Source organism: Amphibalanus amphitrite, unplaced genomic scaffold (genome assembly GCF_019059575.1).
Source record: "Amphibalanus amphitrite isolate SeventyFive unplaced genomic scaffold, NRLGWU_Aamphi_draft 000265F_arrow, whole genome shotgun sequence".
Classification (NCBI taxonomy): Eukaryota; Metazoa; Arthropoda; class Thecostraca; order Balanomorpha; family Balanidae; genus Amphibalanus; species Amphibalanus amphitrite.
Window position 1 is genome coordinate 385,693 of NW_024881760.1, and position 21,470 is coordinate 407,162.

At 48.7% G+C, this 21,470-nt stretch overlaps 2 protein-coding genes across 6 annotated transcripts; one reads left to right on the plus strand and one right to left on the minus strand.

The window, feature by feature from the left end:
• Nucleotides 1–2,363: 2,363 nt before the first annotated feature.
• On the plus strand, nucleotides 2,364–9,111 carry LOC122386871 (pre-rRNA-processing protein TSR2 homolog). 5 transcript variants are annotated; one of them, XM_043376560.1, is made up of 5 exons: nucleotides 2,364–2,449; nucleotides 4,255–4,376; nucleotides 4,694–4,784; nucleotides 5,109–5,314; nucleotides 8,010–9,111. In XM_043376560.1, exons 2-5 carry the CDS (start codon nucleotides 4,299–4,301, stop codon nucleotides 8,157–8,159), a joined length of 525 nt encoding a protein of 174 aa, XP_043232495.1. In that variant the 5' UTR covers nucleotides 2,364–2,449; nucleotides 4,255–4,298; the 3' UTR covers nucleotides 8,160–9,111. The 5 variants fall into 5 exon arrangements, with proteins under 5 accessions (XP_043232495.1, XP_043232494.1, XP_043232490.1 ...); XM_043376559.1 differs by having other exon boundaries at nucleotides 2,364–2,410; XM_043376555.1 differs by having other exon boundaries at nucleotides 2,375–2,540.
• Nucleotides 9,112–13,709: 4,598 nt separating this feature from the next.
• LOC122386872 lies at nucleotides 13,710–18,470 on the minus strand. The gene is made up of 8 exons (XM_043376561.1): nucleotides 18,363–18,470; nucleotides 17,978–18,035; nucleotides 17,492–17,601; nucleotides 16,026–16,862; nucleotides 15,574–15,678; nucleotides 15,176–15,270; nucleotides 14,449–14,504; nucleotides 13,710–13,906 (listed from the first exon to the last, which is right to left on the minus strand). The coding sequence occupies exons 1-7, from the start codon at nucleotides 18,421–18,423 to the stop codon at nucleotides 14,490–14,492; spliced, it is 1,281 nt and encodes a 426-aa protein (XP_043232496.1). The 5' UTR covers nucleotides 18,424–18,470; the 3' UTR covers nucleotides 13,710–13,906; nucleotides 14,449–14,489.
• Nucleotides 18,471–21,470: the final 3,000 nt, after the last annotated feature.

Sequence of the window (21,470 nt, forward strand, 5' to 3'; positions counted from 1 at the left end):
TCTTATACCTACCGTTGTTTTTTATCTACAAAGAACATTTCACATCTGCATGTTGCCTAAGATGAGCCACGGAATGAGGTCAGACAATGCAGTTTTTTATAATCGAACACCGACTGAAGCCCGAACGGGGCATGGCCATTGATGAATTCCTTTGAGAAGGAAGCGTCCCGGAAGGTCGCCCTCTCAATCAGTCAAACGCTCACGCTTCTTGACACGGAGAAGGACTATTTTATTCGGGAGACGGGTTCATTCTTGAAGAGGAAATCTTGCTACGGTCAAATGAGAACGCGGCGGAGCACGGGAAAAGTTTTTATTCCCCGGTGTTTGGGACTGGAAGCAATAAGCCCTCACACTTATTGAGGGGTTAGCCGTTAGATAGACCCACCCCTAGGGTTTTCGTAAATAACTCACGTAAAAAGTGGCCCAGCGTGGCAAAACTTTTAGTACCTATTCTTGTGATTATCAATTGGCTGCACATTTCCTGAAATGACCCTGGTCCCTAGCCTTCATTACTATTGACCTGTGGCCTGTTTCTTAAGTCATTTTCAGGCAGGTAGCTTTTTAGGATAGTGAGCTGTTTTCAGGCAGGTAGCTGTTGGTTAATGGATTCCAGTGTTAGTGGGAAAGATTGACCCTCACACTTTTAGCGGTTGGTTAGATTCCTGACGCACTACGTGCCGTTTAATACAATTTTCCTATAATATAGGGATTTTGTTTTATTCTCGAAAGTCGAAAAGCCAGAAATTTTCGTCGATTTCGGACGTTGACGGGATCGTTAGGTACCTAAAATGTGACCCTGCCGCCTGGATCCACCAGTAGTGTGACGTAGCCTACCATTTCTTGAATATTTTTTTTTCAAATTAAAAATTTAAATCATGGTATCAGGGCTGTGACGAAAAATAAGTGGCCTAAATCCGATGAGAAAACTGGATTTGGGGGTACCCTAGGTTTGACTTCTGAGCCTCTGCCCCCCCCCCCCCCAGTGAAAATTCCTTAGAGGAGGCCCTGACCCATAGTATCCTCCAGAGGTCTCACAAGTCACAACTTAGAAGTTATATGTCTCGGATCTCAAACTATCTCAAGCACAGGGAATCATGATTTCATGCACTCCTAGCAAGGTCCGATGCTTCACTTTGGCATCATTGGAGTTTTTTCGCCAAAAACTCTCTGTCAAAGCTAGCGAGTCCGGAAAGCCACCAATGGACTCGGCCGGGAACACCTGCCGAAACGATATGCGATGTGACCTCCTTCGACCAGCTTCGTGATCTGGGGGCTCTGATCTGACCTTGACCCGAGGTCAACACCTAAAGTTGACCTCACCCAAACAAAAAGTGTCTATACCATTCGACGTGACTGAGCGAGTCGAACACGATGATGCCGAAATCGCTGCGCTGCAACCGTTTTTTCGAAGTTATTTATCAAAAACGTAGCGCGTGGCGTACCTAGTTCACTTAGTGAACTCAGAGGTAATCGGTTGACTTGAGACCAATCGGGTACCAGTCGCTGCGTCTCGTAACCGTAACGGCGCACACGCTCGTTTTTTCCGCGACGCTCTAGCTTCATCAGGGGCGAAACGGCGGGGTGGGCAGTAGCGGCGGAACACCCTCAATTAAGGGGGGGGGCACTGCCGACTTTTGGTCCCCGTCTTTCCATGCAACGCCCATAGGGCTAATGTTAAAATGCCAAAATCAAAGGGGGGCACGGTGCCCCGGTGCCCTCCCCGTTCCGCCGCCTATGGGGGTGGGGGTGGGGGGTGGGGGGAAGAGTACCAATTCCCCATCCCCCTCGGCCGGCGCGTATGTAGAAAACCAGTAGGTCCGGCGAGCGTTATGAACAAACACAGCCGGACTTTGTCAATATGACGTTTATCCATCTGAGAATGGCTCGTATTTGGACCCCATTTATTTCTCGGCAGCCTACTTGCCAACTGCCACTCGTCAACAAGGTCCGAAATGGCACGAATTTGTAATGCATCCCTCGACACGGGAAAAACCAAGGCTTCCGTAGACCGTATTACTACCTACATAAATTTACAACATTCCTAGGTATTGCCATTTGCCAAGATTCCTAACCATTCCTAACATTCCTATAGAAACTATCAAGATTACTTCAACGTAAAAGGATGGTAGTAAATTTTAGGCAGATTCTGCGGGCATATGAACGACAAACCCTGCGCAGCTGCGGCGTAATTTTTCCAGAAATAATGTTCTTTCTTTGGGATTTATGCTGATTATTTAGGGACATATGACTTCGGATGAAAAGTCATACTACTCGCTCATTGGTTCAAAAATCCATCATCAGCACTAGCGATCAATCGGACTTATTGCGCTGAGAACAAGTTCGAGAATACAGTGGCCACCTTCACTTATAACTTGTGCAGCTGCACGCTGAGTGCACGGCGCACGTGTGTGTCAGTGTCACTGAACTCGTCAGTGTGTAAAGTGGTGTCGTATGTCCAAGTGAACCAAGTGTTTATCAATTATCATAACTTGATTCGACTTTATATTCCTAATTGCATTTTATTGGGATTTTATTTCTAGGTATGTCCTCGTTCTAGCCAGGAATGAGTGGACGGCCAAGGGGATCAGTCGGGGGAGGTTTGGTCAATCGTTGTCATTTTTAGCACGTGCTATTTTTGTCACACGTGCTAAAAATGACAACGATTCTGCTATTTTTGACAACGATGAGGCCGATTTCACTCCTCAGCGAGGAAATGAAGATTTTGGAAAGATAAACACTGATTTTGGAAAAGAAGTGCTGCCACCTGGTGCAAGACGAAGAATCCAGCTTTAATATGCCTGTTATTTGTATGGTAGTTTGTTTTGTGGCCTGAAGTTGGAACTTAAAATTGAAGCATCCGAAAATGATCGATATTGATCGAAAACATGATGTTGATGAAAAAAATAATATTTTAAGTTGAGAGAAGGCCATTTTATCCAGATGCAGTAGTTTACTTCTTGAAATTATTTTTGCTAATGACGGCTGCTAATTATCCCTCATTACATGGCAGTCGTCGTAAGCAAAAATAATTTCAAGAAGTAAACCACCGCATCTGGATAAAATGGCCTCCTCTCTCAACTTAACATATTATTTTTTTCATCAACATCATGATTTCGATCAATATCGATCATTTTCGGATGCTTCAATTTAAAGTTCCAACTTCGGGCCACAAAAAAGGGTATACTTCAACGTTGGACTACCATACAAACAACGGCCATATTAAAGCTGGTTTCTTCTTCTTGCACCAGGTGGCAGCACTTCTTTTCCAAAATCAGTGCTTGTATTTCCAAAATCGTGATTTCCTCGCTGAGGAGTGAAATCGGCTTCATCGTTGCTAAAAATAGCTGATAGCGTTGTCATTTTTAGCACATGGTTGCCAAAAATGGCATGTGCTAAAAATGACAACCATTGACCAAACCTCCCCCAACTGGGATAAGCTAGCAGTAGCGTCAGCCTGCATCAGGGAACAAGGGCTTACCAACTTGAAAAGTTTGTGCTTGCAAAAGTAAAATGTTTCAACCTACCTAGTAGAAATTGTTCATGTCCACTCGTTGAATATAGCCCAGTTTCTATGGGCACCTATGATTCGGATCAGCAAAAGTGGATTAGCTAATCCATTATAGCAGCCAATAGGTATGCCTATGAAAATTGAAATAAGGAATTCACTGATTGTATGAGCCTAATCCACTCTGAATTATAGCCTGTAAAAAGAGTTTTAGAAATATTATATGATTTAAATTTGCTGATCCGGATCATGAGTGGCCATGGAAACAGGAAAGTGGCCATGGAAACAGGAAAGGTGGTCTATGTTTCCTATCGACCATTTATCTTGCCAGAATCGTGCATCGTACCACAACAGTTGAGCATGTCCTTAGGTATAGACTAAAGAGGGCATTGTGGGCTGCGCCAATTTGATCTGTGCAAAATATGTGTGCACAGCACAATGTCATTTTCATGTGCATCCTGCTGGAAATCTGTATCCTGCAATACCACAAATTAAGCACCAGCTGAGTTACCTACCCCATTAATATGCTAAAGACATAAGCTTTATCACAGTGTGACTGTGAGTGCCCAGTTCTGGTTGACCCAACTTTCATAAGATTGAGATCTCATCAAATGACCATTCTTTGTTGCCAGGTGCCATGCCTGGCCAGGCCAGTGGTGTTTGACACATAAGTTTAGTCTGACTTTGATTTTTCTTACAATTAGCTTTTTTTACCTTCCTTGCTGAAACTTTTCACTGACACGTTTCAGGTAAATCTTTGCCTGAACAAGTCACTGAAATTCAAGACTTGAGGATGGCATCAGGTTCTGCCAGACATCCTGTATTCAGGGAATGTGTGGAGAGACACTTCAAGACTTGGTCTTCACTTCAGGTAGGTACTTCCTAATGATATCCCAGTTTTCAAAAAGTATTGTTTGAATCCAGAGTGGACATTGTTAGAGAGCTTCTGCTTGGTACATCTTTTTATAATATGTGCTGTTTCAAAATTCATGCAGTTCTTTCTGTTTTGGGTGTTTTGGTACTTAAGGTGCAAAATATGTATATTGTATCAGTATATTAGACCTAACTTATGTACTGCTTATATGTAGTCACTACTCACTAACCATTAGTCATCAATGTTTTAGAATTTTCCTTATTTGCTATGAATTATCAAAGTTATTCATCACCTATTATTCTTTTTATTTGCAGCTTGCCTTGCGAGAAGTTATGCCTGGTCCCATTGGATTAGAGTTCTTCTCCTGGCTCATAGATTCAACAGAAACCTTCTTTTATGAGAATGGTGAGTTTTTCCACCATGTTATCTTACCGTTTCCACCTAGTGAGTAACTCAGTAAACGATTTAATAAGATTAACAATTTTTATTTAACTCTGTGTCAGACTTAAAATGGAAATATTTAATTCGCACCTCATAATTATGAAAGTGCTTGCAGTCACATTGTTCTTTCCTGTGCAGAACTGTGCTTCTTCATGCAGAATAGATTTAAAAGTTTACTTGTAATTCCTCTGAGTATATCTGCTGTTATGTACCCCACACAAAAACCGAATGTCTAGCTATTCCCTCCTGCACCGACGTCCCCAACTAACCTTCCCCTCCCTCCCCCAGCGGACCTATACCCGGACGAAGTGACCGACTTTCTGGCGGAGATTCTGAACACGGAGCTGGACACGTGGATCGAGGACGGCTCTCTGGAGCTGGTGTGTGGTGCCCTGTGCAGCGGCTTCCGCGCCTGTGCCGCCGGCAGGGCCGAGGAGGTGACTTCCGAGCTGGCCAAGCTGCCGGCGCCCGCCGACCTCAGCGGACACAGACAGGTACGGGGCAGGAGAACGCAAACCTGGGAGGAGCCTTACACACACAGATAGTAACTACCCACTCTGACCGACCTCAGCGGGGCACAGACAGGTACGGGACGGGACTGGGAAGCCGGGAGTCCTGTGAGATGTCCCAGCGGGCACAGACGGGTTAGGTGTCTCAGGAGTCACAAACCGGCACGGGAGGGGAGAGGTGAACACTGAACAGACAGGTACGGGGAAGAGTGGTGTCCCAGTGAACACAGACAGGCATGGGGGCCGGGTGATGCACCAGCGGCCACAGTGTCTCAGCTCAGACAGGTACATTACAGATACATACAGGGAGAACGCAGTGCTGGGAGGAGCATGAGTACACACACAGAGCGTAACTACTAATTACCCGTGTTGGCCGACCTGAGCAGCCACAGTCCCGCCTGGTTGGGAAGCCAGGAGTTATGTGAGATGTCCCAGCGGGCACATCTCGGGTGCGGTGTCACAGCCGTCACAGACAGGTACCTATGGGGCGGGAGAGGTGATCGGACGGGGAGGCACGGGGAGGAGTGGTGTCCTTAGTGGACCACGGGGTGGTGTACCGGCGGTGCCAGCGGCCACGGAGTCTCAGACGGGTACTTTACTGACACAGACAGGGAGAACGCAGTGCTGGTAGGAGCATGAGTGGCGAGTACACACATAGAGGGTACTTAACGAGTAACTACTCAAGCCGGGCGACCTCAGCGGGCACAGACAAGCACCTACATGACGAGGAAGCCGGGAGTTTGTGAGATGTCCCAGCGGGCAAAGACAGGTGCGAGGTGGAAAGCTGCTAGCTGATGTGCACACTGCATAGCAATGTCTTGAAAGTTCGAACTCTTTGTTTATGATAATTTTTTAGATGAAAACCTAGTCGCACATCAGGACTTGTTGGCAGGGCGCAGGCGCTTGTATGAATAGTGTTCGATATATCCCGGAGATACTGTAAAAATTGGGATCGAATGCCTTTCTCTAATAATCGTAGTTGGTCAATCTCGTTAATTAGGTATGCCTCAATCTGGCCTAGAATACGACCAATTGACCGTAAATTATGCTCGTCGCCATTGATTATAGAGTTCGTCTCGTACCGGCTCTCACCACTGTATAGCTGGGAGGTCCGACTTTCTCAGAACTGAGATGCCCGACTCTACCACAACTGGGATTCGGAAGCTCGTGCATGTCATCCCCCCGTGGCAGAATCTTCGGAAAGGCGTGATGATATATGACCTCCTTAATAAACATTGGCGGCCAGAGCGGTTAGTGTTGTTTTCAGCGCGGCGCTGGTTTATCGGTCCCAGCTGTTGCTGTTATCCACATAACTCACTTTTTCTGAAAGCTCATTTCCATTATCGCGTAGCTCGGAACATAATTCTAAAGTGTCCCGCTTCAAGTGGTGCCGGTCTCTAGAAACTTTGTGGTGCCATTCCTTGGACAATTATTGTCTATAACAATAATGTACTCTTACATGATGTGTATGTAACAATCACTCTACCAAAGTTGACAATGTCAAGTAATTTCAGCTCTGAAATATACAACCAGTATAGCGCCTTTTGGGGCGACTAACGGAGCGAGCGAGGGGGTGAGTCTTGCACGTGCGAAATTTCGAGGGGGTACCTCCAACTGACTTGTGCACGGCACCCTACTGACCGGTTTCTAGCGATGTGCCAAATTTTAGCACAATCGGCCCAGCCGTTCTCGAGATCTGGGAGCGGCACCCTGCACGTGCGCACGTGCAAAATGGGTCCCAACTGACTTGTGCACGGCACCCTACTAACTGGTCCCTAACCGTGTACCAAATTTGAGCGCCATCGGTCCAGCCGTTCTCGAGATCTGGAAACGACCCCTGCACGTGCGCACGTGCAGCAGCACCCCAACTCTGGCACATGGATATGCAGTGCCTAGTGGGTGCCTACCTACGTGCCAACTTTGAGCGCAATCGGCCAAGTAGTTACCGAGATATTGCAACAATTGCAAAACTGACACCTCTTCGTTTTGCACGTGGCACGTGCATAAGGGGTCACCCACATGCATCGGGAATAGTCCAATACTTGGTAGAAGGAATGAAGCTACCGTACAAAAATTACCGCATGTAAATCGGTCAAGTGGTTGCTGAGATATAAGCCCCGCAAAAGCGTCCGCGCGGCCGGCCGCTCATACTCAGAAATTTCCGTTAATCTAAGGAAAGACTACGCTCGCTTCGCTCGCTCCGTAATAACTCATTGGTCATCTGAAATCATAGCGTTCTTGTTTGTCTGTCTGTTTATTTGTTTGTTTGTTTGTTTGTTTGTTTACTTGTTTTTGTGTTAGGCCCTTTCGGTCTGACAAGACCATTTCAGAGCCGGAAGGATGATAGGAATTAGGGGGAGACATTGGTCTGAGCAGGCACCCTAGTGAGTCACCGAGGCTCAGCCCGTCCCGAAGGACAGGCCGACCAGCCCCCCAAGCACTCTCTGCACCTGGCTACGGGTGTGCCTCCCTGGCTGGGAGTAGCGGTGCCGCTCCAAGGGAGCAGCCCGCCTGAGATAAAGCTGCTTGTCCAGCCTGGACCGAGGGTTGCGGAGTGAAGGAGAAGGATATAAATGTCCTGAGGATGGAAACGACGGACGGGTGAACTTTCTTGTCATTGTATGGTACGTTTTGTTCGCCATTCCATGTCAATAACATGTCATTTGGCTTCTTCCGGCAGGCCCCAGCTGTGAACCCTGACGACGACGATGAGTCCCCTGCGGCGCCGGTGACACCAGGGCCGTCCCGACCCGCCGCGCGCGATCCTCCACAGTCCGAGTCAATGCAAACAGACGAGGATGGCTGGACGGTGGCCCGGAAACGACGGTAGCGCCGCCCGGCGGACTCTAGGAAGGTAAGCTTTCGGCCCTGCCGCCGGATGGCGCTGTTAATCACCCTGTGAGGGAGATATCTCCTGGGAACAGGGAAGGTCGCCGTTCGGCTCGGATGGCCAGAGGTGGTCAGCGGCGTCAGGCTTCAGTGGATTCGTGGCGTCGTCACCGAACTGTTACAAAAGTACCGAAGCACCAAATGACTTCAGCAAACGTGCGGGCGAGCGGTGACCGTTGCGTCAACGCGCGTGCGACTCGTACTTTCATCGTGGGCCGAATGTCGGGGACATATTGTTCTCGATGCGGTTGGTAATCGTGTTTGGATTGCCTTTGATGTGAAACGTGACTTGCTTGTTGGTGCCCTCTGAATGCTGTGTTTGTCGTGTGCCGGGTACTTTGAGATGCACGCGTGCGTGCGATGTTGGCGTTGCAATGCTTGAAATAGGGCCCGTGTTGTAATATTATCTGAATGTGTTGTGGTTCCATGCCAACGGGACGAGTTGTTTTTGCTTTTACGAGAATACGGGCTAGAGGCTAGAATACCAGGTAAATGCTGGTGGTTTCTATCGTTTGTAGCTATGTTCCAGTGACATCCAACATATTTGCTTTAAAACTTGGCTATTTCTATCCCTAAAACATGGCGGTATAAGTCTCAGGTGGCAGTATAAAGCTTGATAGTTGATACTGCAGCGCAAGCAGTTTGAGGCGCTAAAAGAGCACGCAACATTGGTTTGCATGCATCGCGATGGTATTTCTCCAACTTGCTTCGTGGAACGTGCTTCGTCTTAGGCCCCGTGGAATGTGCCGATTGAAATGTGCTCATTGAAATTTACTCGTGGAATGTGTTCGGTGGAATGTGTTCTGTGGAATGTGCTCCGTAGGATGGTCTCTGTGAAATTTTGTAATACCAACTACCGCCAATCATGAATATACGATAACAGAACAGAGAAACGTCTGCGTGACGGAAGGTGGTGCTCAAGTTCAAAACGTTACGTCAACCTGTCGTTGTTTTGGATATTTATTTTAATTGCGGGAACCATTTTTTAAGCCTGAAAATGTTAATTCGGGTGAAGGTGGAACGCATACGTGGTTTCGTCAGTGCCGGTGCAGGCGACACAATAGGTGCAGGAAGTAGTAGAATCCGAAGCGCATTATGCACTATGCAGAATACGGATACGCTTTTGCATGCGCTGTGACTCTATTTTCCATTCATGGGTGTGTTTAGTGTATATACAAATACTCTTACAAGTATTTGTACAATGTGCAATAATTGTGTGACAGTTGTTTCATGTCAACCTCGGCAAAAGTTATCAATCATATGGGCAGAAGATATAACCTTACTTGGGTTAAAAATGTCAGCGATTTTGCCTCTCTTTTCCTCTGACGCTAAAACGTTATGGCTAACTTTTCTCTAGGTTAACGCAACAGCGCGGCGGCTGAACAGTGTGAAGTGCCTTTTGACATCTCCGTGGTCTTGTGTAGGTAATACCTATAACGCGTGTTGTATTGCCGGAATAAAGAGGAAGTATTGGACCTTTCAAGATCGCCGGACGCGGCTGTCTGCGCTCATCGATTTCATCTGACTTGAAGCGGCCATATTCATTGTCCGCAGAACATCTAGTCGGGAGCACAAGCAGCGAAGCGACCCTAATGGAACTCTCACTACTGGCTGGCTAAGCGCATGAACGTTCTTTTAAGGGGCTTCGAGGACCTGTAGTACCCGTACAACCATTAGTAAGATCATAGCTTCGACAAGTGTCTTTCATGGTAAGACTTCCCAGAAGCAGGATGAGAATCATGCATACATGACTGGTGCTCATTGGTATTGTAGCCCGGTTTCTACTGATTGGCCAAATAATTAGTGGCTTTTTACCGTCTCGATGTTATGTCGCCGTCTTATTAATTGATTTGTGGGCGAGGGCTGATACAGAAAGCTTTCGATTTTTTTCTGTCGTTCTGAAGAGAATTGCTATGTTCGGAGCTTCGTTACCTCATGGACCTTTACATGAACCTTTACCATGGACCTCATCGAACCTTATTTGGCCACAAAATTTACGAATGTTGTGGCTAAATTAGAGGAGTTTGTCACAATATGCTAGCATTGCTCAATTGTAGTGGAAGGCGCTCTTGTTTATGGGTATGTCAGTCTGGGTTTACTCGGGCGTTCCCCTTCTCCCAAAGTATCAGTGTGGCTAAATTCATTTTACGTTAGGGGGAGGATGTAGAAAAAAGGCCGGAAAGGATGTCGTTATTTTCATAAAATTTGACTTCGACCCTTTTTAAGCACTGTTTTTATACATGTACGAGAAAATGATGTAGAAACTGAACTTTGAGGGCATTCTGATATTCGGGATGTTAAATGAGGTTTTTAACCCGCGAGTTGCTGGGGGGCGTTAAACGCCCCACTTTTTTCGCCGGGCCATAGCATAAAAACGGCGCGTCGCAGGCGCGCCAAATTTTGCGTACCTGTAGGGAATTGATTGAAGTTTATTGTGACAAAGTTTCAAAAAAATCGGTCGGAAAATTTTTGAGATATCGAGATTTTAGTGACGTCATGATTTCTGAGTTTTCCACCAAAAACAGCATATGTTCAAAAAATCATATAAAATCACAGAATATACATACAGACATGCCGTAAACGCCACTACACTGCCAATACCATGATCAATCAAATGGCTATCTTCGATTATTGATTACCGTTCCGCATTTTCCATAATCTTGAACTGAATCTTGGCAATTTCTCGTGACTACTTCACAACCATGATGCATGTATTTCTTAAATTGAACTTTTTGAGCCAAACACGCACACACATGATAAAATGAATGTCACCATCGTGTTCTACGCCCCAAATTACCTATAAAACATGTGTCACAGGCTGCGAATATCAGTTTTGATTTTCGGGGATATGTGCCTACCTACGGGGTTGACCTGACCTTGACCCTGACCTATGCTTGACTGACCCCTACATGGAGCTGACACTCTTGTAGGCCTTTTATGATGGATTGTGCACCGTTTTGACAGAGTTTATGACGAGAGGCGCCCATTGCGTCCTGAAGTCCATGCTACTGAAAGCCCGATTTCAGGTGTTTGACCTGACCTTGACCCGACCTGTGACCTCAAAATTCAACTTTTAAGTACTCATCTGAAGCGTCTCGTCGCGTTCTTTCGTTTGCCGCCTCGTGCGTTTCGCTGCGCCTATTGGTTCTCGAGTTATCGGCTGAGGGCGTCTAACGCCCCCCCCCCCCCCCAGCAAACGGTGGGTGGCGAAATACCCCAGCAACTGCCGGGTTAAGTCGGGTCATATATTTTATCATTTTGGTTATTCGAATGGTTGTCTTGGCGTGTTGTCAGAGTTTGCGAGGTTTGTGTTTCTCTTGCTCCTAGAGGTTTGGGTTCGAGGTTGTTATTATAAGTCGTGACTGCCGTGTGGATGTTTTTATTGATATTTTTAGGATGTCATTATGCTTTTCATTATGGGTGGATTTCCCCGCAACATTACGATTTTGGACACACTGCAAAGTATCATGAATGTGTGTTAACTAATGCGAATGCGAATTAATTATTGCGCGATAAAGTGATTTGGATTTACAAACAATGCATAGAAGTAGGTAGTTTAGACTCCAGCTATCTCAGGTAGATGGTACGTTTTGATTGGTGTACGATTGTTAATGGCCGATAACCACTATTTCAATCGACACCCTCTATATTCGCAACATTGTTCGTTCCTTTTCAACCGTGATCCATTGTTTCTCATTTTGCAACTCATTTATCTCGAGAGTTGTTTGCTCTGTGTGTCTTGTCCAAAACCTGTGGTGCGTTTTCAAGATGTATTTTGATAGCAAGAATACCATCCAAACGCTCTCAATCATGGACAACTTGCATCACAATCAACCAAAAATACGATTCGTTGTACAAGGCTGAGTACCTGCAGATCACTAGCGGGCATGCACTACTCTGCATAACAGTAACTAATTCGAAGAGAAACCTGCTGACAATACTGTAATTATTCCGCCACGCTACGTAACATTTCCGCTCAGTTTACACCAATACGTAACAACAATGAAAGACATGGAGTGGTGGTAAAGGACCTCTGGTGCCGCTGGACAAGACGCACCCCGGACCTCCCTCCCTGAAGAGGTCTCCTCTGCCCTGTGCCGGCGTCCCTCACACTACTCCCATGTCCCGCAGTCCCTGAAATACGTCCCCCTCGTAACTCGGCCGACGTTTACCGGAGGCCGGTGCCGCTCTCTCGGCGCCAGTACCGGATCGTCGACACGACGGTTGGGCCGCTTTTTGTACGGGGACCCGCAGTTGCTACTGTACAGCGACCCTGAGTAAATTGTCCCAGCACCCTCACAGGGAACAACGATAAGCTGTCAGAGGGCACGCACAGAAAACCTCAGCTGCTCTTGTGCAGGGACCGGCAGTCGATATCAATGTTATCGGTTGTTACTGGACAGGACAGACGGCTAGAGTTGGGGTTGGTGTACAATAGCAACTGCGGGTCCCCGTACAGACCGGTGCGCGACCGAGCGTGACTCGTGCCCGGATGGCCCGGCCTGCGTCACTTTTCCCCGTCTGAGAGTGAAAGTCGGGCGGCGGCGGCGGCGGCCGGCCCTGGACTTTCTCCGACAGCCCCTGAACAGGGCCGGCCCCGATCTGATGGGCCCGGCCGAGGGAGACAAAGAGTTACAGGAGAAACTCACTGATGAATGGAGGCGACGGCGGCGCGGCCGCGGCGCCCGGACGCTATGATCATGACGATGTTTGAGCGGGGTCAGATGGGCCGGGCGGCCGGAGCTCAGAAGGTTGCCACCATCGGGTCCTCGGGTTCCGGCTCGGTCGACGGCCGGCTCTCCAGACTCGCCTCTTTCTGTCGCTGACGGCGCAGCCTCAGTCGCTTGTCTTTCAACACGCGTTTCTTGACGTGGCTGGTGCCGTGGTCAGGCAGTCGGTCGGCCTGCACGTCGTTTGAGATATCAGACAGGATCTCCTGAATATTGGCTGCCTGGCGAGGTCGATTCTCATCTTCCCCGCTCAATTCAACCTCACTCTCTTCCTCTATCTCCACTCCGTCCGCTGTGCTGTGGATCTCAGACGTACCGGCCTCCATGCTGTTATCAGCAGATGCTCTGACAACGTCCGTGCTCGTCTCTGACGTGCTCATACGTCGCTCGGGCACCGCCAGGCTGTAGGCCGGCTCGGAACCGTGTGCGAACTCGGCGAAGTCCCTGAAGTTGTCGATGATGTCCGGCCGCCGGTCCGGGTACGGCCGCGCCGACAGGTGGTTGTCGAGGTAGCTGTAGTCGTCGACGAACGATCCGCCGCGGAGGATGATGTAGTTACCGGAGCCGAGCAGGCTGGAGCGCTCCTGGGCCGGGAAGGGCTCCCGGAATCCCTCCAGGAAGCCGGGCCGGGGCGAGGTGGGAGAGGGGGCCCGCGCCGGGGGCCGCGGCGGCGGCGGCGGCAGCACCGGGTGACGAGCCTCGTCGAACGGCGCGCGGTACGGCACAGGGCTGAGCGGCAGTTGGTAGCGCCCGCCGCCGCCGCCGCTCGGGCCGGGGTCGTGCCGCTCGTGTACCGGGTACGCCGGGTACGTCGGGCCGTGGTGGGAGTGTCGGCGGGCGTCCCGCCAGCCGCCGCCGCGAGGGAACGGCGCCGAGCGGCGGCTCCTCCGGGTCAGCTGAAAGGGGTGTTCAGTCACTGGAGTAGTGTGGGGGAGGGGCGCAGCGCCGGCTCTGGCACCTGAAACAGACAGAGAAACGCCGCGTCAGATCATTTGTATTCTCTGGGCGATATACCTACCTAACTTATTGACTGCCCCTTCAATTACTCTCTTGACTCACGCCACTACTCTTTTTGTCTGCGTTCGCCATCCGTTTTCATACAATGGGATGGTGTGTGAACTGTGAGTCACTGCTTCGTCCGCTCACGTGACCGTCCGATGCGGCCGTTTCTCCGGCCCATTACCTCCCTCCCGGGTGATACTCTCACTTTTAGCGGCGCCGGTGGACGACCGCCGCCGGCGACGGCTTGAGAAACGGGAGAGCTACTAGGGAGCGTGTCTCCTGACACCGAGGAAAACTTCGATGTAACTACAATTACATAACACTGGTGTCCCGTCATTTCCTGCCAGTTATTATAATTAATGGTCGGTAATTATTATTCATGTATTAATCGTCAGATATAAGAAATTTGATATCCTAGTTAACTGTCATGCAATACATTATACATTTATGAAACATACAATTATGAAAATTGAAAAGTGATGCATAAAATCGACTTACCTATGTGCTAGAGTCCGCGCGGGCACATTTAGAACTCGAGTTTAGTTGCTGCCGGCCTGGAACGAAAAACAAGTATACTGAGCTGGAAAAGTGCTCTTTGCCATGATATATCATACGATCACAGTCGCCTATGAAATGCAAGGAACGGTCTGAGTTATCTCTGACTCAGTTATACTGTTTTAATGGTATTGAATCCCTCAACTATGGACTTGGGCTCATTGTTTTGATGCCGTTTTTAATTGAACTCAGCTGAATAGATGATCACAGGTTTCGTTCATTATCATCACCATTCGAGTGGAGCCACTTTCGCCGTGGTGCGGTCGCTGACAGTGTATCGGCCAGTGTACCACGTTTCTCTCCCTAACGCCTGGAGAAGGCGGCCGGGCGCGACCAACACACCCTCCTTGGCCGCTCGTGAAAGTCTGGCTCATCTCGATACCGGGGTCAGCCGCCCACTGATTGACTGGAGGTTCATCGAGGCGCGACACGGCATCTATTTTGGGATGTGTGCGGTGTTCGAGTGAGCGTTTCGGAGTGTCGGTGAGTGGGTGAGAGAGTGAATGAGTGAGTGAGCGAGCGAGCGAGCGAGCGAGTGAGTAAACGTCCCAGAGCAGAAGAGTAATGGTATGAGTGAATTTGTGAATTTTGAGTGAGTGAATGAGTGGGTGAGTGGGCTAGTGTGACTGAGTGACTACATAGGAGGAGTCTGAGGCGGCGGGAGACTCACTGGCGTCTCCTGGAACACAGGCTGCGGCTCGTCGTCGAAGCGCGACTGGAACGGCGAGGCCGGGAACTGGATGCCCGGCACGTCGATGTTGTTCACTGGCGACAAACATGGGTGCGAGGGGTCAAACGACGATGTCGACTACCTCGCCAGTCACAAACAAAAGGTATGGATCAGCCGTGGAACGCCGGATAAAGTTCGCACAAAGTATTTATCGAATATCGATCTCTCAACGATTGAGTAGGTAATCAGCTTTCAGTGATCATTGCTGCATCTGCGGTGGTCATTGATCCCACTGATGGGTTGGTTGTATTGTATTTCGTTGAACAAAAAAAAAAGGTTTGATTGCCATGTAATTCCTTTTTGCGGTTTTCATACATTTGCATGACGTGCGCACTCACCGGCGTTGGGCGAGTCCTGGAACTGGTCGGCGAATCCGCTCAGAGACGCCATGTTGGGGAAGCCCGGCGGCATCTGGAAGAAGCCGGCGCTGTTCTCGTCGGCGGCTGCGGAAGAGGAAAATGCCGCCGTCAGTTCATGGAGATAGGGGAAGCGTAGTTTAAAAATAGATACACTTTCAGACCTTCTGCAGTGTGATATGCCTACCTATTTGGACTTTGGTGTTATGTGTCACGTAACTTATAATTCCATTCAATTCTGCGTCCTGTATCCGTACCTATCCTGTCAGGATAGTTAGGCCGTTGTTATGGTTTTGTCTCAACTAATGCGCTTTGTGACCCGTCTTACTTCGAACTGCACCTCCGCAGCACCATATCCATCGCATATCACATCCATCGCATAAGTACAACGCAAAACAAAAAAACTGTCGGGGCTGCATTGTTTGTCAACGCACCTGGCCGGTTGTCTGCTGGCCTTTCGTTAAACAACTGCCGTGGTGTCAGTCTCGAGATGTCGCTGGTCTGTTCAACACTTCTTTTCCGGCGGTTCTGCGCCTGGCCTCCAAAGAACGTCCTCCGGATCTGGCTGAAGAGGCGACTGGGCAGACCGCCGTTGTCCGGCACAAAGCCTGAGTTCTGTGGCCTGCGAGCCGGGCGCGGCCGGCGACGGATGTCGTGCTCCGGGCTAAAGTTGAAGTCGTGAGTTGGATCGAAGTCCTGCTCCGGTCTGAAGCCTTGATCCCGGCGGAAGTCGTCCTCCGGACGGAAGTCCTGCGGGTGGAAGTCTTGTTGGTCACGGAACTCCTGGTGAGGCCGGAACTCATCGTGAGGTCGGAAGTCGTCCTGGGGTCGGAACTCCTGCTGGGGCCGGAACTCGTCCTGATTTCTGAAGTCCTGCTGAGGCCGGAACTCGTCCTGATTTCTGAAGTCCTGCTGAGACCGGAAATCCTGTTGGCCGCCGAACTCATGCTGCTGTCCGAATCCCTGTTCGGGACGCCGCTCCTCCGACTCGTCTCTCTCGGGGAAGAGGCTGGGCAGTGCCAGCCGGTCGATCTGCGGGCTGGGCTGCGGACCCGGCTGGAAGGCCGGCCGGCTGCGCAGGTCCTCCTGCTGCCCGCCACTGCGCCGGATGGCGTTGAATTGCTGGACGTGCCGCCGTCGCTCCAGACTCTGGTGCATCAGCGGCTGCAGGTCGGTGGGCAGCCGGCCGCTGTACGGCGCGTTCAGCATGTCCTGCAGCTTCTGCGCGATCTGACGTCTCCGCCGCCGCCCGTGGGTGGTCGGCTCTTCACCTGGAAAGGTGTCCCGGCTTCAGGCGTGACGTCAGAGCAACGGCAGGTGCTCGTGCGGGCTCGGCGTGCAAGGTGGCATGATAACGACCAACGGCGCGGCAGTTTTTCCGTGATAATTTCACGCTGGAAGCCGTGATTTTATGCTTTCTAGAGTGTAGGTGACGGCATCTGCGTCACGCGTGCATGCCTCCGTGCATCGTCTTGCATGATGGGTGCTCTCCTGCGCAATGGTTACAACACAGCTGCCTCTCGAAATGGCCACATAACGCAATTATCTCACGCGAGCTATCCTTCGCTAATTATCCGCTGCTGGTAACAGCAGTCTACCGTTCGTAACACCAAACTCATGGTGACTGTGCACCATTCATTTTCGTCACCGTGCTTCTAATGCGGCTGCCGTAAGAAACGGTTACCGACATCGTATCCGGAATGTTTGTGCATAATCGCTGAAAGAAAACTGCGCCGACTGTATGTCGATGCATTTTTTTTTTTTTCTAGGGTGCCGTCCTAAGACTCGACTCAACACAGTGCCAGTATGATATTATCAATTCAACAAACCACTTAAACTCGCAAACGTTTTCATAAGATTCACGAGACTGCTGTGAGTGTTTTGTTAGTTTTCTACTCACGCGGGAGGGCGCTGCCGGCCTGGAAGTTGGGGATCTGCGGGCTGAAGCCGCCCTCCGATTGGCGGTTCTCGGCGCCGGCAGGGTCAGCCAGCGCCGGTGGCTCCTGGGGGCTGCACACAGCGGCCGCGGGTTACATCGGGTCACAGAGGTCACAGAGGGCATGAAAGAAGACAAAGGCCATACTAGTTCACATCTCTTCCAGCTTTTTATTTTTGTTTTGTGGTTTTTAGCTTTGCGTCGACACAACAAACCTGAAAGCATGATTTTGTCTATATGAGAACTTACTCTGTATGCCGCCCAGCAATAATCTGGTCTTAGTTGTAAAAGATTGCGATCAATATACATTTACACATTTAAAGACAGTCCACTGTCTATATGTGATTGTGAGCCAGCTCAAAATCCTCATAAACCCTTATCAGTAGAAAGATCATCAAACGTTTAATTCGTCACAAAACATGATACATGTCGAGAGCAGTGGGCACTCACACGAAGGCCTGCAGCAGGGCTCCAGACGTGTCCAGCTGTCTCCTCCTCAGCATCGAACCTGGGGAAGCGATATCAGGCTGATTACTGGGATTTACGGCTCGAGGGGTCAATCACCGGTCTGTGTTCTATGAGGGAAGCTTCGAAAAATGTTTTCGAATGATATATGAGAAAATGTTACGGTACAAGTTACAAGAAGAAATAGAAAATACTTTATATCTATTATATTTATTTACGTCAGACCCTGATGCTTAGTGTCAACATCAGCCGTTGAAGTGACACTTCAGACAAAAATATTTGGAACAAAACTTTTGGTCCAAAAAGTACCGCCGCACTGTAAACACGGACTACAAAACCCAAGCAAGGTAGGTGGAAGTTGAACCCTTACCGGCTGAGGCGGCGCCGGCCAGGGCCAGCAGCACGAGGCAGGCAGCGCGTGCAGACGCCATGGTGATGCGCGACCGACTGGCCCGCCGCCGGCGCCCACCGAGCCTTTATAGTGAGCGGTTTCTCCGGAGCTGTAGGCGCCCTCCCGGCCGAGCTCTGATCATCGGCGCATGTCCATTGTTTGGCAGATATGGTAGAGATACGATGGTGTTCAGGGTGGTAGACTTCTGTTTATAGAATGCAACACAATCAGCTGATAAATGATATAAAGGGGCCACTTCTCAGTTCTCATGTATCACAAAGCTGCTCGCCAACAACAAAAACCCACTTTTATCATTCATCTGACCCAGGGCTGCGGTTTAGATGGATTTTTGGTGACTCCTACTCCGACTCCGACTGCAACTTCGACTCCGGACTCTAAGCCAACGTTGTAATGGTAAAGTTTATACCGAAGATGCTTTTAGCTTGCCTGAAACAATTCCTGGCGAGTCCCAAGATGTTAATTTGCAAAATACCTCTCAAGTTAGCCCCAATGAACTGAAAACAGGCTCTGGTGCATCTTTTGATTTCCACTCTAAAATTGTTCGTCCAAAACGGCAGTATAGTCTTATCTTCGACAAAACCAGTCCTGGGTAATATTTTCCGAGGACCAGGTGTCGAGCATGACTGAGCATTACAAAGTCAATTCCGACTCCGGGCAGAACTGTCGTCTGTCGACTCCGACAGACTCCGACTCCTATACTCTGACTCCACAGTCCTGATCCGACCTCTGACATCATCTATCGACCTGAGGCCTTAAAAATGGTTACTATTAGAGATAGGAGCGTAGAACAATGCACGCGTCTATTTCGCAAAGTTCTAGCTCAGGAGGGGGTCACACGCGACAGCGGGTTGTGTCGCCCTTGTGCGGTCGAAAAATGCAAAATGCCGGCGAGTGTGAAGAATTGAAGATGCATTTGGACTCTTACAGAAAATTTTTGTTTACTCTCGAAAGCGCATTCTGTTCCAATTTCAATTCTAACTAAACTTTTGCAACTAAATATTCAACTTTTTTTTACACATCGGTTCAAAGCTTTGTACTTCATCGATAAGCATGATGCTCATCTCTCCATCTTTCACGGTACAGTGAAGGAATGATTTTCTGCTCCGGTGACAACACACGCCTTGGTCGTTTTACTTGTCACGTATGCTGACTGACGATACCCTGACAGGCATGGCTGGCCTTTGTTGGACTATGTGCGGCTGTTGACCCGGCACTGAATAATGGTAGCGGCGATCAGCTTTCTAGTGACCGGGTCAGCACTCGTTTCTCCGATGATGCTGAAGATGCCGGAAGGGAAGGTGGAGATGGGGAGAAAAGAGAGAGAGAGAGAGAGAGAGAGAGAGAGAGAGAGAGAGAGGGGAGAGGAGATTAAAATAGACAGGTGAATACAGAAACAGAGAGATAGGTAGGCAGAGAAATATTGACAGCGACAGGGTGAGAGGGGGTAAGAACATTTTCTTGACATAGTTGCACGCCAGGACACGGCCAGCCAGCAAACAAAGTTTCAGTGAATATCACACTCCCCTGAAATAGCCAAAAATGCTCGTAAACCGCATTATGGAAGACCATCACCATCAGCCCGGCTGGCTTTGAAGAAGTTAAGCTGTGTTGTGATAGTGAATTATGCCAATAATGAACCGTGTTTTCATCAACGTCGGACACAACCTCCCATTAGAAGTCATGACCACTGGTAACACAATTAGAAAGGTAGGATAGTGTGAAGCAGAAGTCCAAACATCAACTTGGCGTGAAGCTTACTCAATACAGGTCGGCTGACTCCCTCTCACATGACCAGCGATGCTCCTCTGCAACCATCCATTCAACCATCCATTCAGCCAACAGCCGCGGTATCAAACTCATGTAGTGCGGAACAGCATACCACCCCAGGCGTTCGGCCGGCGCGGCTGCTGTTTTTTTACGCAGGGAGACTGCACGAATGTACAAAAGACTAGCACCCAAATTAGCCCGAAAAGGAGACTGCAGTGGCGCATATAACAACACCACGAAGTGTAACAAATGCGAGTATTTCTGGATGGCATTATTAATTCTGTGCAAGTATGTATTAACATGCATCAAAGTCATACTCACGTATTTAAAATGTTCTTTTTTAGACTTTTGCTGTGTGGCATATCGATCTTTAATAAAATGACCAGGAAGGGGAGGACCTGGAAATAAACACGAATACCTATATCGTTATAGCAGAACGTGTCCGACTTCCGATATATAAAATAAAATGTAATGAAAAAATCGTGACGTCATGAGAAACTGTGTTTTTAACAATGATAAGTACGTTTGACTTTTGTTCTTTAACCCTATTAGTGGCAGGGGGGGTTGTTTTTATCCACCCCTCAGGTTTTTCGGGAATATCTCCGAAACCGCTGAAGCTACGATGCTGAAATTTTCTGACTTTTCCTAAAACTACATTGGGCACATTCTCTGAAAATTTCAAGTTCATACCTTTACCAGGGGCGGCTCCAGAGCACTGGGAATTGGGGGGTCCTATTCGTGAAGCGAGTCATTTGGGGCGAAGATCACGATGCTGATGTATTATAACTGTATACACCAGTTTTACGAACATTGAATGAAAGGTATCATGTGATAACATATACAAAGTTATTGTGCATCCTCTTTTGACACGTTTATGCTATAATAGGCGGATCCAGGCGTCCAAAAAGGGGGTTATGTTTTACCTCCCAACATAGGTGCCCTGATACCGCCTATGCATGACCAATACAATTGTAGTCGTTTTCTCATAAGAAAATTGTAACATAACAAGACCATTTCCACCCTTTTTAGAAACAGTACCAACAAAAACCTTATTTACATACTTTTTGTGTACCCCCAATCTCAATGATCTGTATCCGCCTATGATTTTGAAAATGCATATTTTTAGGATCCATGTGAATTCCTGGTTCATTCTCTATCGATCGGCAAAAGTTGCGTTAAGATTGGTTCAGAAACCTGGCCGTGATAAACAGTCTAAAATGTATCTGCAATTTGCCCGTTTTTACCCCCCTCTAACCCCCCCCCCCCTATTGACATTTTTTAATTTTTATTTTTTAGAAA

Bases quoted from the DNA above. Each gene is read 5' to 3' on its own strand.
- LOC122386872 (XM_043376561.1), bottom strand. From the start codon at position 18,423: ATGGCGTCTGCACGCGCTGCCTGCCTCGTGCTGCTGGCCCTGGCCGGC. The intron at 18,036-18,362 runs GTAAGGGTTCAA...TCGCTTCCCCAG, and splicing joins GGCCGGCGCCGCCTCAGCCG to GTTCGATGCTGAGGAGGAGA. The intron at 16,863-17,491 runs GTGAGTAGAAAA...ACACCTTTCCAG, and splicing joins GGCCGGCAGCGCCCTCCCGC to GTGAAGAGCCGACCACCCAC.
- LOC122386871 (XM_043376560.1), top strand. From the start codon at position 4,299: ATGGCATCAGGTTCTGCCAGACATCCTGTATTCAGGGAATGTGTGGAG. The intron at 4,377-4,693 runs GTAGGTACTTCC...TTTTATTTGCAG, and splicing joins AGACTTGGTCTTCACTTCAG to CTTGCCTTGCGAGAAGTTAT. The intron at 5,315-8,009 runs GTACGGGGCAGG...TTCTTCCGGCAG, and splicing joins ACCTCAGCGGACACAGACAG to GCCCCAGCTGTGAACCCTGA.